The sequence below is a fragment of the Siniperca chuatsi genome, linkage group LG19 (genome assembly GCF_020085105.1).
Source record: "Siniperca chuatsi isolate FFG_IHB_CAS linkage group LG19, ASM2008510v1, whole genome shotgun sequence".
Taxonomy (NCBI): Eukaryota; Metazoa; Chordata; class Actinopteri; order Centrarchiformes; family Sinipercidae; genus Siniperca; species Siniperca chuatsi.
The window spans coordinates 293103-309419 of NC_058060.1; the positions used below are offsets into that span (position 1 = coordinate 293103).

Below are 16317 nucleotides of genomic sequence, written 5' to 3' on the forward strand. Positions count from 1 at the left end.
TGGTGGGAAATTGAGAACAAAATATGTGCCAAATGCCTAAAGCCTTGCTAGGCAGCTAGACTTGCAAGATCACAAAATCACGAGAATCCATCTTGCCAGGCTTCTAGCTATGCGCTTGTGTCCGCACACCAGTTCGTTCGCACCAATTGGCGTCCTATCAGGAAGTACTGGCAGCTATGGCATGAGCTACAGGCGTGCCCTAATGCTAGGTGCGTGTGACGACGTGTGTGACAAGTGACTGTTCACTCGAAAACAACCGTACCTAAGAGGTTAGCATATATGCTACTAGCATCAGTTATATCAGAACTGGAGAGTATTTCTTCATTGAAAGAAGAGCAAAGAAAGGCAGTGAAGGTTTTTCTCAATGGAAAAGATGTTTTCACTCTTCTTCCGACTGACTTCGGTAAGAGTTTGACTACATTATATGGGTTAGGGTTAGGGTATTCGGTATTTTTTTTTGTATATATTAAAATTCATAAAGTAATTGCCTAAAAATACTTTACTTTGGAGCGACAAAGATATTGTATAACGCGAAGATTACAGACTTGCTCATATGATCACCATCATTGCTTGTGTGTGTGTGGGTGGTGAAGTGGATTATCTTTTCTTTACTCAACATGTGGTTCTTTGATTATGTCAACCACTTAAGGAAACCGGACAGGCAGCTGAATCCATGCAAAGCATACAGGTACTAGAGAATTTTACTAGTGGACTGCTTGTAGTTCAATGTCATTCATCCCCAGACATCATCTGAGGAATAGCTCCTGTGTGGTCACGCTACGTTAAACAGTAACCATCCATCATGATGCCAGCTAGTTAGTTTCACTTGAGTGAATTAACAGAACAGAACAGAAGTTGAAATGCTTTTCTTTCAATCAAAGTTTGTGTAAAGGGTTTCACTGAGACAGATGAAAAGACTCCGTCAATCAAAGCTCAGCTTTGAGAAGGGAAGAGATACGGGACAAGACAAGGAGACTGTGAGAAAAAGAAAGAGAGAAGGTGATGGAGATAAGAGAGGAAGAGCAGGTAGTGCCCACTGTGCCCAGGATAGGATTAGCATTATGTCCCTGTGCTGTTCAACACAAACACTGACCTGATCTAATTCAAACAACATGTTCTTTGGTAATTACAGTGGAACCTATAGGCTCACTTTAACAACTACAAAAACCCCTAGCATAATTATAGTGTAATAATATAGTATTACTGTACAAATATATTATTGTATAACACACATTTAGCTTACTTTTATGTACTGTTTGAGACACATTTCTATAACTCAAATCTAAAATGATGCAAACACAAAGATGAAATAATGACGGTGTATATATTTTTCCTTTTTTAATACACTTTGGCAGGAGAGACAAGTGAGGAGTGACAGAAAGGGACAGCAAGTCTGTATTTCCAGATTGTATTGTCAGTGTGGATCATCCATTGCAACATTTAACCTGATTCTCATGTATTCCTTCTTGACAGATCATTTATGCTACTGCCCACTGACCTTGATCACAAAAATAATCCTAATCCTAACACTCAGCAAAGAGGGTGTCTTTTTTCATTTCTACCCCTACTGAAGTGTGTGCTTCACACTGCACACCTACTGTGCACTCAATAAATGGCAGCATCTAGCAGGAAGTAACAATGTGTGGGTGGTAACAAATAATGCAATTATTTAAAACTCATATAATACTTGCTTTAAGAAAAGAAGGCTGGAAGAAGGAAGAGGACACTGTGACTAATAAGACATATATACAGATACTGTAGATATGAAATTGCACATTTTATGTCTGTGGTCACCCATGAGTGAAAGACAGCAGTCTGCCCAGAGCTGACAGGGTGGAAGAGGTTAACTGTGTGATCACTTTGCTTCATTATTTCTGTGTTACTTCTTCCAGTTGCTGAGGTATAAATGTGAGACGGGGTGTGACATATTGTATTTTGTCGAGACACGACTCTCAAGAGTGTTGTGCAACCAAGCAGAAATTAAGCTGTATGCTATCTTGGGAGTGTAGCGGGTGGAACAGTCTAAATGACTGTTAAAATGTTTCTTTATACTTCCTAATTTCTTTGAAGTATTTTTGTTTCAAAGAAGTTAGCACACTGTACATAACATTTAGTGTGAAAATCCAATACGATTTACAAAATAACTTAAAAAACACATAGTCTCTTGGGCTGGAACTGGACCCACCTGGGCATGCTGCCAGTAGTGGTCACTTGTGGATGTGGGGATGAGTCTGCCTACTGGTGGGAGACTGACCACCTGGTGACCTGGTGCAGTCAAAACAACCTGGAGCTCAACGTTCTAAAGACAGTGGAGATGGTTGTGGATTACAGGAAGAACCCAGCGCCACCTGCCCCCATCACCCTGTATGATTCCCCTGTCGACACTGTGGAGTCCTTCAGTTCCTGGGCACCAACATCACTCAGGACCTCACCAAGAAAGCCCAGCAGAGGATGCACTTCCTGTGGCAGCTGAAGAAATTCAACCTGCCAAAGACACTGATGGTGCACTTCTACACCGCTATCAGTGAGTCTATCCTCACCTCCTCCATCACCATCTGGTTCGCTGCTGCCACTGCCAAGGACAAGGGCAGACTGCAACATATCATTTGCTCCACAGAGAAAGTGATTGGCTGCAATCTACCATCCCTCCAGGACCTGTATGCCACCAGGACCCTGAGGCAAGCAGGAAAGATTGTGGCTGACCCCTCCCACCGCGGACACGAACTGTTTCCGAGACTCCCCTCAAGCAGGAGGCTGCGGTCCATCAAGACCAAAACCTCCCGCCACAAGAACAGTTTCTTTCCGTCTGCAGCCGGCCTCATCAACAAGGTCCGGGACCCCCACTGACACTGACTCAGATCCCCCCCGATAGACACTACACGTTACATTAACGCACATGTTTTGGACTATTATCTCTGTACATTGCACATATTCCTTTATACTTCATACTGTGAACTTTTGTACATTCCTTGGTCAATATTTTGCTCATTCCTGCACAAACTGTATAGCTCTTTCATTCTAAAAACAAATATATTGTATACATACTTTTTCTAATATTTTTTCATATTTTTATTGTCAAGTTTTCTATTTTATATTTATACTTCTTGACTTTTGTAGTACTTGATTTTTTAAATCTTTTTTTATTTTCTCTTGCTATGTTTATTGTTTTGCACCAAAATACCAAGGTAAATTCCTTGTACTTGGCAATAAAGCTGCTTCTGATTCTGATATAGTATTAGTTGCAGCAGCAGTGGAGGGGCCGACAGGCAGAGAGCAGTGTGTGTCTCTTGTGCTCTATCACAGACTGCCTCCAGATGTCTCTGGAAAACAAATATCTTTCAGCTTCTCTTTATTGTCTTTTCCTCAGAAGTAAATTGAATTTAGGCTGTTTCCTTTTCAGAAAAGCACATGATCATCCTGTGATTTTTTTGCCTTATTTTTCCATTTAGGTCTCTCAGTCACTGGAGCTGTTGTCGGTGTGAGTATTAGAACTTTACTGAGGCAGTCTGGAGCAGAATGCATCCAGTCCGTTGGTTCCTTGCAGTTCTCCTTGCAGTTGGCACCTCTGAGCTTTGTTGTGCCGGACCTCTCCATGCCCAGTGCAAAGTAGAATGGTATGCTTTATTACTTTTTTACATACTTTGATAGATGTGTGTTATGTTTGGTTTTCATGTCAAAAAATATTGCATAATTTTGTACAAAATGACTATCTAGGAAACCCTTGGGGATTACCACAGTATCCCAGTAAAACTAAAAGCTGTGTGTTTGACTGAAAGTCTCATATCGGTTACATATAATTATTTATTAAATGTACAAAAGTATGAATTTTCTTTATATTTGTGCTGTCTTTATATTTCATGGTCCACTCTGTATTGAAAAAGGGTTTGAATAGATACTTTTTCTGCCAGGTTGTTGTGTTTAAAGTAAATTACTAGTAGTAAATTCTGCCTTTGTCAAGCTTAAAATGTTGAGTATTTGATGCGTGTGTGTCAGAGGTTTTGGTTCAGGTTCGAGTGATCTTCAGCAAATATTCTGTTATGCATTCTATCAGTGTTGGTAAGGGTCTGCATGGGATCATTGTTCCACTTTGCCAATGCAGTTTTACTGTATTTGGCACATTATATCGTTTCATAATGCCTGTGGTTGATGCATTATAAACATAGACAAAAACTGTCTTGGCTCTTTTTTACTTTCAGCATTTTACTTGGTGTCGACAGAATTCATAGCAGCATAACTAAGGGATGGTTCAGGACTCACCCAAGCCAGCCTTAATTACAAGCTTTATCAAAGATGAAAGTCTTTAGCCTACTCTTAAAGTGTAGAACAGAAATACGCACACACTGACTATTACGGCATGCTGCTATTCAAACAGCTAGTTTGTCCAGTGGGTAGCACTACAGGAAAGGCCATAATGTCATTTAAAGTAATGATATATGTCAGCAAACGTCATGACAACCTGCCCATTAGATTTAGATTATTCCTATTTGCAACTGGAAGTTGTGGCCCGAAAAATACTACAATTACTATTCTACTATAAAAAAAATATAAATTCTACGTGGTCTTTGCATTGTGCCTCCCTAACCCTATCCCCTTCCCCCAAACCCCTCCTCTCTCTCTCTCTCCCAAAACCTCACACGGCAGCGGCAGATGGCCGCCACCATTGAGTCTGGTTCTGTCCAAGGTTTCTGCCTCTTAAAGGAAGTTTTTCCTTGCCAGTGTCGCCAAGTGCTTGCTCATGGTGGGACTTGTTGGGTCTCTGTAAATATTATTATAAAGAGTACAGTCTAGACCTGCTCTGTAGGAAAAGTGCAATGAGATAACTTCTGTTATGAATTGGCACTATATAAATAAAACTGAATTGAATAGACCATGAATATTGCCAGAAAATCTCATCTCATGAGCAAAAAGCAACAGTAACTTGTAAGTAATTAGTTACAAAAGCAGCTACACAAACAGATTTAAATAAATTCTCATGTCTACAATTCATGATTTTACACTTTATTTCTGGCAAGCAAACAGGCAAACTTCATCCAAAAACAAAATGTAAAAGGATACTGATCAATAACATCAACCATGTTATAGTGAAATCAATTCCTCTCTGACACCTTCTCAACATAAACAGCACATTCTAAACCTCACTATGGTTGAATTTGCTAATTTATTGTATTAGATGGCATTGTACTTTAGACATGTTCTTTAATTGCCATAGCAACTGAATTTATTTTGACATTTCTGATGTTTCCTGATACAACAGCAGTGTATGTATTTGGGGATTATGTTGGGAAAGAACATGTAATCATATGATCATCTTATTAGCTGTAATGAGTTTAACTGGTCAGTCAAATCACAGAACAGGCCACTGAGATGTAATTTCTACAGTGAATGGAAAACTCTCCTTCAGCTGAGCTACAGCAGGCCTTGAACCTGGACTGGACTGAGACAGTATTCCTCATAATGAAGTGCCTTGGTCTCACTTTTACACAGTTTTAATTGGCTCAGGCCATCTTGAGATGATCTTTTTTAGATTACCTGCCTTAAGAGTAAGAGAAAAACAGGCCAAACTCCTACGAGAGATGAAATTATATAATTGTGCAGCCTTTCTTGAATTTGAATTTGAACTTTATTTTATTCTCTTTTATGCTTCATTATAAAGACAACAGAAAACTGCCATATAGTCAAAGAACAGCACTGTAATGTCCACTAGATGGCACCATTTCATTTACAATGCCCACTTGAGTTGTTTCAAGACCTGAATGCACATGCAGTGACTGTGGTTGTTTTTCTTATGCAGGTACTTTGGCATACCATGTCAAGTGGTTTATGAATCCCTAGTCTCACAGATTAAGGAGTGGAGAACCATGGCTGGCTGCACCATGGGAGGACAGAGGTGCCTGTACAAGGTGTGTGTGTATGTGCCCCTCCCACTTCATCAAACTGTCAGACTTTAATCCAGTTGACTGGGGGACAGCTGACTAAAAATGCTTTAACTCAGCTGGAGTGAACTTGTTTAGGTTCTCAGTCCTGCAAATATGTCGACCAGCAGGTTTAGACTTAAATATCTTCACAGCTATTGGATGGAGAGTATGAATTCTAATGGCTTTGGTGATCCACTGACTTTACCTCTTGAACAGGTCAGTTCTTCATATTTTGATTAAAAGCAGAAATCCAAACTCCGCTTGAAGCATATTTTTTTTATGTCAAGATGATTATTTAAGTGAGTTTTCCGTTCTGCTACTTGCCGTCACGTCTCAAAATATTTGCAGTGTTGACTTCTGCGCATGGGAGCATATCCAGATACTCAGTGTGGGAAATACCCTCTGACAGCCGTGTGCTGTCCTCAGCCGCACATTCCAAGTAGGCTAACACTCAATAATCCATCCTATATGTCGTAATAAATAAAGCATATTGGTGAAAACATTTTAAAACAGGTTTAAAAATGTGAGGTTGTTTTTTTATCTCCTGACCTGTACCCCGCACCTGCAAAGCTCAACACAAACTGTTACCCTGAAGTATCTCTAAATCAATTCCGACCTCGACCCATTAATACAAAACCTGAACTGGCCTTTAATCAAATATAGGCTCAGAGCTGGTGCTGGGCAGTGCAGGAAAATCCCAGAGCGCAGGATACTGCTGGGACACACAACTGCAGGGACAACAAATAAATGATAAAAATGAATAAGCAAAAATAAAAAAAATGCATTCAGCCTTTGTTTCACATTGAGCTGCACCTGCTGTGTCTGGTTTGCGCTAACACCTTGTGGTCACCAAAATTTTAAAAATGTGCTGGTCACACCCGCAGGCGCCTGTGCCAGGAGTTTAGACTTGGCTTTGCGTCTGCATCCTGTTTCAGGAAAATAGACTGGAGCCCTACTCGGAGGTTTAAATAATCAATGAAGTTACCACTGCCGCACCATCAGCACAGCCGCGCTGTGAAATCAGAGACTGTAGATGAAACGTGTCCTTCCTGCTGCTGTGTGATGACTTCAGATGTTTGATCAACTGCACGGAAAAGATCCGACATTCTACAAGTTGTGGTGGGAATCACACTCATGTGGATGATATCATTGGTAAGACTCTTCAATCACAAACTGTATTTTGATGCACATCAATCTCCAGTAGATCAATAGAATATGAAGCCAACTGAAAAAGGCACAACTTAACAGAAATGAAAGATGTTTTGTGATTTTGGATTCAGGTCTGTGTGTGCGCGTCTCTGCCAACTAAAGACACGAAAATGGCCCTCCGTCTGCGATAAGAGGTGGTCTGAGCAGGTTTGAACGCAAATGCAATTTCATGCCAAAACGAGCACCAAAACTGCACTGCGCCACATAGCATAGCAGAGACACAGCTGAGGCTGCACCTCTGCTCCCACCTCGGCAAACATGTTTGTTTGGTGAAAGGAAATTAGCAAACAGGCGGAAACAAAAAAATAGAGATTGTACTCCTACTGGGAATAGACCTGCACCTGGGAAAATTGCATAAAGACTTCTGTTTGCGCTAGTGCTGGCTTTGCATGGGCAGGAAGATAGAGCCCTTAGTCTTGCTGTCTTATTCACAGCTTACACAGATAAGCTGGGGCCTTCTGGGCCCCTGAAACTGGTTTACCAAATGGGCTACCTTTGCCTGTTGTTGCCTGTAATTTGATTAATGGCAAATTAGTTTGGTATTGTGCACCACTAAAGACCATTTAATGATACACCACAAGTTTATGCTTAAAATTAAAATCCAGTTGTTGCATTCTAGATCACTAATTCCACCAGCTACCTTATATAAAAATGTACTGAGAACGACACTGTAAATTGTGACATGGTCGTACATTGGTTCAACTACAGTAACAACACAACAGAGATGATTGTTTTCATCCCAACCCTCAACCAACCACACCCCACCTTCTAGTCCACCAAAACCATGGCCGACAGCAGTCCACATTGTTTAAAAAGTTGGGAAACACGTGGTTCTGTGATCCAATACTTTGATCAAAATTCTTCCTGACAGGATTCAAAGTGTTATTTTATTATTTTTATTTCATTTTAGTATTAAATTTATTTTTATTTATTTGGCTTTTCTTTCTGCCATTGTTCTTTTACTTTGGCAAGCGATCATGTCATTATATTGAAATTGTTTAATTGTAATTTTTGATGGCATTTATCAAAACCAAAGAAAAGTTAATATAATTCCATGTAACTTTGGGTTTGATCAATAAAACCAACAAAGTAAATATATAAATAGACAGTATGTCACTGGCTTTTAATCAAACATGGTTTGGTCTCTCTGCAGCTGCAGTCTGCCTCTGTCCACTTTATAGCAGCCAAACACACCACTCCCTTTAAGAGGTATGTGGACGACATCAACTTCCGGCTGGTCTCCTATCACTTCTTCACTTGCTGTCACGTTTCGGTAGGTTTCCACTCTCCTCTAAGTCATTATCTTCCAGCTTCTGGAAAACCAAACTAGCTAAATGTTCAGTGTCATCAAACCACTCACAACAAATGAAGACAGAGGTTCTTCAGTCTGAGTCTCTGTCCTCTCTGTACCACTTTCTCTTCTCTCTTCTCATATCCCTCCTTCCTCTCTCTATTTCTGTCACCATCTGTTTCTTCTCTGTCTCAACCTCTGATTGTAAAGTTTTTTCTTTAGATGGGATCTGTCTTTATTCCTGTTGCTGTGTCTCTCTAGCTGTGTCTGATTCTGTGCAGCCTTGTCTTTTATTTAACACACATAATTGTAACTCCATCTGTAGGCCATGTCCCTCTCTGAGACCTGGTATGCCATTAAAGACCATGGCACCAACTACTGCAACCTCTACAACCTCATGGAAGGTAAGATCAGACAACCGTATGGTGATGAAACCATTGGCAGGCCTTTACTAAGCATTCACAGTTTCCACTGAGTAGTTTGTCCTGGAGCCTAATGGAATGGATGGAGGCAGACAAGAGGCAGCGGTGGTGAGGCAGATTTGATTGATACACCCATGAGTTTTAAGATGTATGATGTCAAAACAGTGAGACAGGAATGATTACATTCACAGTCATTGCATCCTCCATTTTGATGGTCACAAGTGGAACTACACTGTTAAATTACAAAGTACTTTACCTGAAATATACTCTTGCACATTTGATTGGCCAACATAGATTGCCGGATGGCGTCACATTGCGTTGCAGCAAAAGCGAAGCCTGGTCGTACTTGTTCTCTGGTCTCACAACCAGAGATGCCCGAATATGAGAGGAAGCTGGCGTTATTTGTTCGCCGCTTCTCTGTCGCTTTTAATGAGTGTTTTCATTGAAGTGTTTTTAGTTTTTTAATAGCTTTTAATGAATGCTGAGTCCATTTCTGTTTTTAAATCTAGACTTAAGACCTGTTCCCAAACAGAGAAAGTAGGCAGCCTAATTATTTATCTAATGAATGATGAAACTGCTGCGAAAAGTTATTTGGACATTCACTAGAGAAGCAGGGACAAGTCCCTGACACTCACGATGGTCATTAATTAAGGCTTAAAGGGCAAAATAAGTTTTAAAATCCATCACTATTGCAGCTTTGAGAGAACAGAAAACACGAATCGTCCTTCATATCATAAAACTTTAACTTACTGCTGTTTTCCAGCAGCGATACCTCTTCTTCATCTGAATGACAAAAAGACATTTTTTTATTTTAACAGCTTGATGAAGCCAGCAGTATTACATATTCCATGTCTGAAAAGGGCTTTACACGATATTGACAGATCTTGTACAGTTCTGCCAGTTCTTGCCTTCATCTGCGGACAGATGCTGCTCATAGCTGTTTGTCTTGTCATTTGTTGAACAGGAAGTGGTCTGACTGAAGCCAGAGGTTATAAAGAGGTCACCAGTGACTTCCTGTGTACCCAACGCTCCTCTGCTAACTGCACTGTCTACTGATGAATATTCAGGATGATCAGAGACCATCACAGTATATCAAGAGTGAGTGGACAATTTAGAAGTTTTGATTTTCTTCTTTATTTGAATGGCTAGAAAAAATATGTATTTGCAGATTGTATTAAAATCAGAATAGCGTGACATTACCTGCTTGCTACTGTTGTATTTTGGTGTCCATTGTCTTCCTGTCTTCCTTATACAATACATGCATAATGAATACATTGAAACATTATTCAGTTTAGTCTATGCAGAGTTTTAACATATTTTCACATTCCTTTCATACATATACAAAAACACTTTCATACCATATTCTATGATACAATACAACAAATTCCCACTTTCATTAAATACCAACAAAAAGTCAAGTTTTGGTTCTTGCAGTTCATGCACTTGAAGGACTGATACATCTTGATTGCAGTTATCTTGAACAGCAGCGCAGTCTTATAAAGGCAACATGAGTAGAGACTTGAAACCATGATCAGCATGATAATGAAATTGACTCAGATGTGTATACAGTTTATACTTTTGATGCAGGTACATTTCATTCAGTGTAGTGTTTAATAGAAATCCTCATCAAAATTATTGATTAATTAATTTCCATTACTTTGATAACAGTCCAACATTTATTGAATTTATCTCTTTTGCCTACAGTTTCAACTAAATTTGGATTGGTCTTTTTTTTAAGTTTACTGATTATATTTCACTGTATACCCTATTTTACTATGTGTTGGTTCTGTATTGAATTCTCATTGTGTAAAATAAATAGTGATAACTAAACCATACGCTCTTGATGGTTTATCTTTCTCATCAGCATTCATTATTCTATCAATATTTTGTGAATTCCTCAGTAAGGAAGGGAGTAATTTATATCTGATTTTGGATTTTCTAAGGGGCTCAATTCTAAGAAAATCTTGGTCATGATCCAGCTAAGTGTCAATACTGTAGCAAGCAGCATGGACAAGAGACAAGAAGCAGGCTCTAACATGTGAAGAAATTCAAAACACATCTGAGGTCAAGAAAAGCAGCAACCAACAATTATCAGTGAACAAATAATACTATTAATTTTATTTATATAGCACTTTTCAAGCTTAAGCACAAAGTGCTTTCCAGATTAAAGGATTTACAGAATTAAAAAAATATATCAAGCAGCACTGAGCCCAAACATAAACAGATAGGAGTAATAATAGAAATAACTTAATATATAAATAAGTAAACTGTGGATAAAAGAAATAAGCTCATATATAGCATATAGAATGGGTCGGTGAGTTTTGATTACATATGCACAGTATATAAGACAGTCACCTATGGGTTTAATGTAATTACATATGGTATGTTTTTATTTTAGGACATTTCATTTGTTGTCAGTAAGTAAGGATTAGAGAATGATAATAAAATAAGTGACTGAGTGTTATTTACCTTAAAACATGACACAAAATGTGATAAACAATTTAACTAAACAAATTAGTGTCCATCTTACCGCTTCAATCTGCTCCTCAAAAATTCTGCTGACGCTCAAACAATATGTCAATTTTTATTTTTTACATTTGGAAGCCCAAACAGGGCTGTAAGGGGTTAAAAGTTATTTTACATAATCTGGAGCCAGACCATGGATGGCCTTGTAGGTAATTAATACAATTTTAAAAACATAATGAGGGACATTTGCAATGGTTCTAAAATTTCAATGATATGGCAGAACCTCCTAGACTTATAATAATACTAATAATAATAATCTGGCTGCTGAGTTCTGGATAAAATGTGAGACTGAGACTAAACAGATAAAAAGAGAGTTGCAGTAGTCCAGGCGTGATGATATAAAAGCATGTATGGCTTTTTTGTCTAAATCAAATTGAGCATGTGTCTTATCTTGAAGATGTTTCTCAATTGATAAAAACAAGCTTGGATGATATTTCTGGTATGCTGCTCAATGGATAAGTGGCTATTAAAAGTACCCCAAGGTTCTTTGCCACAGACTCAACATTAGCAGTAAGAGAACCAAGGGTGGACTATTTTTTTTTTTAAAATTTACATAGCACTTTATAAAACACACAGTTACAAAGTGGGGAACAGATAAAAGGCCTTGATCAGATGATCGGAGTTGCTGAGAGCTCAAACAGGTGCTCAACAACTCTGCTATATATGCAGGGGCCAGGCCATGCAAGGCCTCGTGTGGGACGTGGCCTCCGGAGAACCTCCACTCAGAATCTGACACACCTGCTCATCTGCTGCTACTCACCTGTTCTCCATCCACCAATCAAGACCATGCAGTATATCTACCCAGCGCTTCTACCAATCTTCACCACATTGTCTGTTTACACTACTGGTACATCGGCCTGGCTGTGCAGCTTGTTTTGCAGAACGGTTTCCTGAGTCCAGGACTACTCCTCTGACTCCTTGTGTTCATGTTCACTCCTCAAAGCGACAACTGCCTCCGATCTACCCACCGGTTCTCCAGAGCTTCTCACCACGGGTTTGCCTCTGCTCTACTCCAGCCAGCCGTCCTCGCCAGGCTACCTGTGCTCACGGACTTCCTGCCTCAGCCTGGGAATCATCTCGCATCACAGAGCTTCCCTCCACACACCTGGTTACTCTTTCAACTTGTTCGTACAATAAACCAAAGACTAATCACTTTAACTTGTTTTTGAGCCGTGCTTTTGGGTCCAGAATCTCTGTATTATACCAATGTTTTCGACGGAAGCCAGATTGAAATTTATCAAAGATGTTGTGACCCTCTACCAGTTGGAGAAGCTGGTGAGCAACAACTTTTTCAAGAATTTTAGAAATGAAGGGAAGTTTGGAAATGGGCCTGTAGTTAACTAAATCTGCTATAAAAATGTAGGACATTAGCTGCCATCCAGTCCTTGACATTGGAAAAACACGAATGCAATATGGTTAGATTGTTCATGTGATTTAAATAAGAGGTATAACCTAACAGAGAAACAAGACTAAATTTCTACCGTACATACTATCATCAACCGGTAAATCCACTTTGTACCTTTGCACTTTTAATTTTATACTTATACCCACTTGGTACTTAAATTATCTGACCTGTATTATATTTTTTGCTTAGAACTTCTCTTCCTGTGTGCACTGACGTGACAGTGAGCTGCTGTAACAAAAGAGTCTCCCCTCTGGGATCAATAAAGGATTTCTGATTCTGAGAATAGATCCTTGGGGCAGTCCACAGGTGATACTAGCTGTTGATGATTTAAAATCCTGGATGGAGACAAAATTTCCTGTTTTCCAGGTAAGAGGAGAACCACTCCAGTGCAACTCCAGAGATTCCAGAAAGTTATGTAGGTCAGCCAGATCCAATGTGGGCCCTTTCAGAAGCTGCTGAACACATGCCATCTTAAAAAGGTCAGACACACATCCAGAGGAAAGGGAACGGTTTTATAATATTGAGCAGATGAGGTGCGATAGCATCCATTATCTCTTTCAAAAGTTTAGTGGGGAGAGGGTCAAGTGGCATGTTGACACACCCATATGTGACACAGTGTTGAGAAGGTTCTGTAGTGATATGGAGATAAAACAATTCAATAATTCCAAATAAGGGCCGGGGGTATACACAGACGCCGCAGGAGGAGTTATATGTCCTCTAATGTTATTTATCTTATTAACAAAGAAAGTAAGGAACTTTTCACACTCTGCTGGAAACGAGGAGGTTGCGGTTGTTTGTAAGGGATTGACGAGATAATGAATGAGGTGCGAGGATTATGCTGATTAGCAGAAAACTATTGGGCTCGAGCCTCTTTCACTTTATCATAACGTTGTAATTAATCTTCTAATGACTGATAGTGCACTTGTAATTTACTTGATTTCCACTTTCTTTCTGCTCTCCTGCATAGTCTTTTAAGAGTCAGAGTGTCTTTGTTTACTTAGGGGGTCCCTCATATTGTCGATTTTAGCGGGGTTTTTAGAGGTGCAACCTTGCCCAGGGTGGATAGGCATAGCTTATAAAATGCATGCGTGAGGTCATTTGTATCTGAATAATGTCAGATTGTCCGTGGCACTATTGAAGAGGGGAATTAACGTTCCTGCTGCGTGCTCATTAATAACATGAAAATGCCCCTTCTTTTTGTAATTTCCTCCACAGTTTGAGCCACAGTGTCAAATAAGATGCACACAACACCGAGAGGTCTCTCATGGAGAGATTATTTACGTTTAGCCCCAGAGTAAACACTGGAACAATGGAATGGACAATAAACAATGAAAGATAGAAATTCTGAAAATTCTGTTAAAAATGCGGGATTCATTTTTGGTGGACGATAGATGAAAAGGCAGAGTACGGGAGAGGCAAATTTAATTTAAACAAGAGCCTCAAAACTTAATAGATCACCCATGGCAATGGGGCTCCACTTAAATTTATCTTTGAAGACTGCAGCCAGATCTCCTCCACAACCACTGACCCTATGAAAGGTAAGTGATTCAAAGTTTGGGGGGCACACCTTAATCACCTGACTAAATTCACCAGGCCAAAGCCAGGTTTCAGTTAAGAACTCTAAAGCACTGGAGGTAACATAGGAGGGGCGCTTCCAAAAAGATCAAAATTATCAATAAATATAAAATTGTGCACTGTGCAGGCTGACTGCAGCCAGGTGTGGAGACTTAAAATCCTGCTAAACTGTGCACCTCTTCTCAAGGCAGGGGTCAGGCCAGAGACTTCCTGCAGTATGTTAAACAGGCAATTAAAATCCTGTTTCAGCAACTCACTTGTGCGGTCGTGGATATCATTTACTCCGACATGAATAATTACGTTTTGTGCAGAGGAGTGGTTATTCGTGATATTTGCGATCTTTGCTATGATGTCCGAGACTTTAGCCCCAGAGAAAGAGAATGTTTTAGTTGGGGCATGTTGCTTTACAGGGGCACGTTGAGGTGCGCTGATTCTGTGAGGAAACGGCGATGTAACGGGATACTTTTACACTTCCACGGGCAGGATGAACCTTGGCTGTGTGTAACTTGAAGCTGTAACTATAGCTTTTTCATCCTTAAACGGTGAGCTCTGGATACTATCCACAGGCTGCGGGTGACCAAACAGCTGCGGAAATATACACGCGAGGGCTCCTGTCCAGTCTTCTGATCCAGTGGTACTGGTCTTGTTTCATCCCTCAGTGAGAGGAATGAAGCTCCCTTGGATTGTCCTCAGGATAGCAGACGGAATCTGTTGTCCAAGTTGTAGCGAGCCGGTGGCAGCACTCAACAAAGATTCATTTCCACAGTATAAGTAAGAAGAATCTCAAGCCATATATATATATATATACTACAAGCTCTTTTTCCTTAAGATCAGTAAATACTCTTTTTCCTTAAGATCAGTAAATACAGATGATCACAGGAACAACAAACACTAAAAAAATTAAATTCAAACAAACAATGGGAGACGGGAGCAGCCATCTTGGATCAAGAACTCGCACACACACCATGCCCTACTCTCACGCAACCCAGAAAGCATAATTTCTCTCTCTCAGGATGTGAAATGTGAAGAATAAGACATTTATTTCAAGCAACTTACTTCTACAAACACATTACAGACTAAGAAAATGCAACATTTACATTCTAGAACAGTTACAAACAGCAAACTTATCCAGCTAATCAGTTCAGCCCTGAGCATGATGGGAAATGAGGGCCATCACTACAATGTGGACTTTTGCAGGTTTGAGCTTTAGAACTTGTTGCTCTGGTAACAGCTCCAGGTTTGATAAGGGGGGGAAAATGCAGACTTATGTCAGATAATTAAAGTCCCCCTCCACTCAAAACTATGTTTTTCTTCTTGTTCCTACAGTTGGTTGTTTGAGCTTCACTGTGCAGAGTTATGTCTGTGCAGAGTTTGACACTAGAAGGCTGTTTTCACATTCATCTGCTGAAAGTGGAAAGTTTCTCTGCGCTCATTGAAAATCAGATTTTAAGGGGTGGGCCTACAAGCATGATTTGGGACATCACAAACAGTTGGGAAGCTAATCCTGGTTCAATTTGCAACTTAAACAAGTGTGATGTAGAAACTTGAAGCCGCCAGTGCACATATACTGAGAATGGACTTTACAATGAACTGGATTTGTGTCCAGCAGGAAAACTTAGAAATTAACAAAATTTGCATATTCACAGATTCTGGATTTTTTTTTTTTTTTATGAGCTAGAAGGAGTAGATGCCTCTTGTAAAGATTTTAATGTCAGACACACATTATTGTTCCAAGCAGACTATTTGTATATATGTTTTAACTCTTCCTTTTTCATCACCACCAACTCACCATGTATGATTTTCAAGACCGTGCTGTGGCTCTATCTGTCTACTAACAGCCAAATAAAGACTGAAACATAATTTTGGGTCTGAAGTCACCAGGTGAAAGTTTGATGATGTCTTCTGTCTTTCTTGTTTGTTCTGGGCCCTTGGTAAAAACAGCAGCAAAAAAGAAAACAGCACACACCAACAGAG

The 16317-nt window shown here is 39.8% G+C and overlaps 1 protein-coding gene across 3 annotated transcripts; it reads left to right on the plus strand.

Moving 5' to 3' along the window:
* Positions 1-284: 284 nt before the first annotated feature.
* LOC122866719 lies at positions 285-10633 on the plus strand. Of its 3 annotated transcripts, XM_044176745.1 has the most exons (6): positions 285-403; positions 3450-3614; positions 5792-5900; positions 8278-8397; positions 8741-8819; positions 9802-10633. In XM_044176745.1, exons 2-6 carry the CDS (start codon positions 3517-3519, stop codon positions 9891-9893), a joined length of 498 nt encoding a protein of 165 aa, XP_044032680.1. In that variant the 5' UTR covers positions 285-403; positions 3450-3516; the 3' UTR covers positions 9894-10633. The 3 variants fall into 3 exon arrangements, with proteins under 3 accessions (XP_044032680.1, XP_044032681.1, XP_044032682.1); XM_044176746.1 differs by lacking the exons at positions 285-403; positions 3450-3614; positions 5792-5900 and adding an exon at positions 6060-6131; XM_044176747.1 differs by lacking the exons at positions 285-403; positions 3450-3614; positions 5792-5900 and adding an exon at positions 6907-7067.
* Positions 10634-16317: the final 5684 nt, after the last annotated feature.

What these genes read in the sequence shown, in the direction of transcription:
- LOC122866719 (XM_044176745.1), top strand. Translation starts at nt 3,517, where the DNA reads ATGCATCCAGTCCGTTGGTTCCTTGCAGTTCTCCTTGCAGTTGGCACC. An exon ending in TCACTTGCTGTCACGTTTCG is followed by an intron (nt 8,398 to 8,740) that starts GTAGGTTTCCAC and finishes CTCCATCTGTAG; the next exon opens with GCCATGTCCCTCTCTGAGAC. An exon ending in CCTCTACAACCTCATGGAAG is followed by an intron (nt 8,820 to 9,801) that starts GTAAGATCAGAC and finishes TTTGTTGAACAG; the next exon opens with GAAGTGGTCTGACTGAAGCC.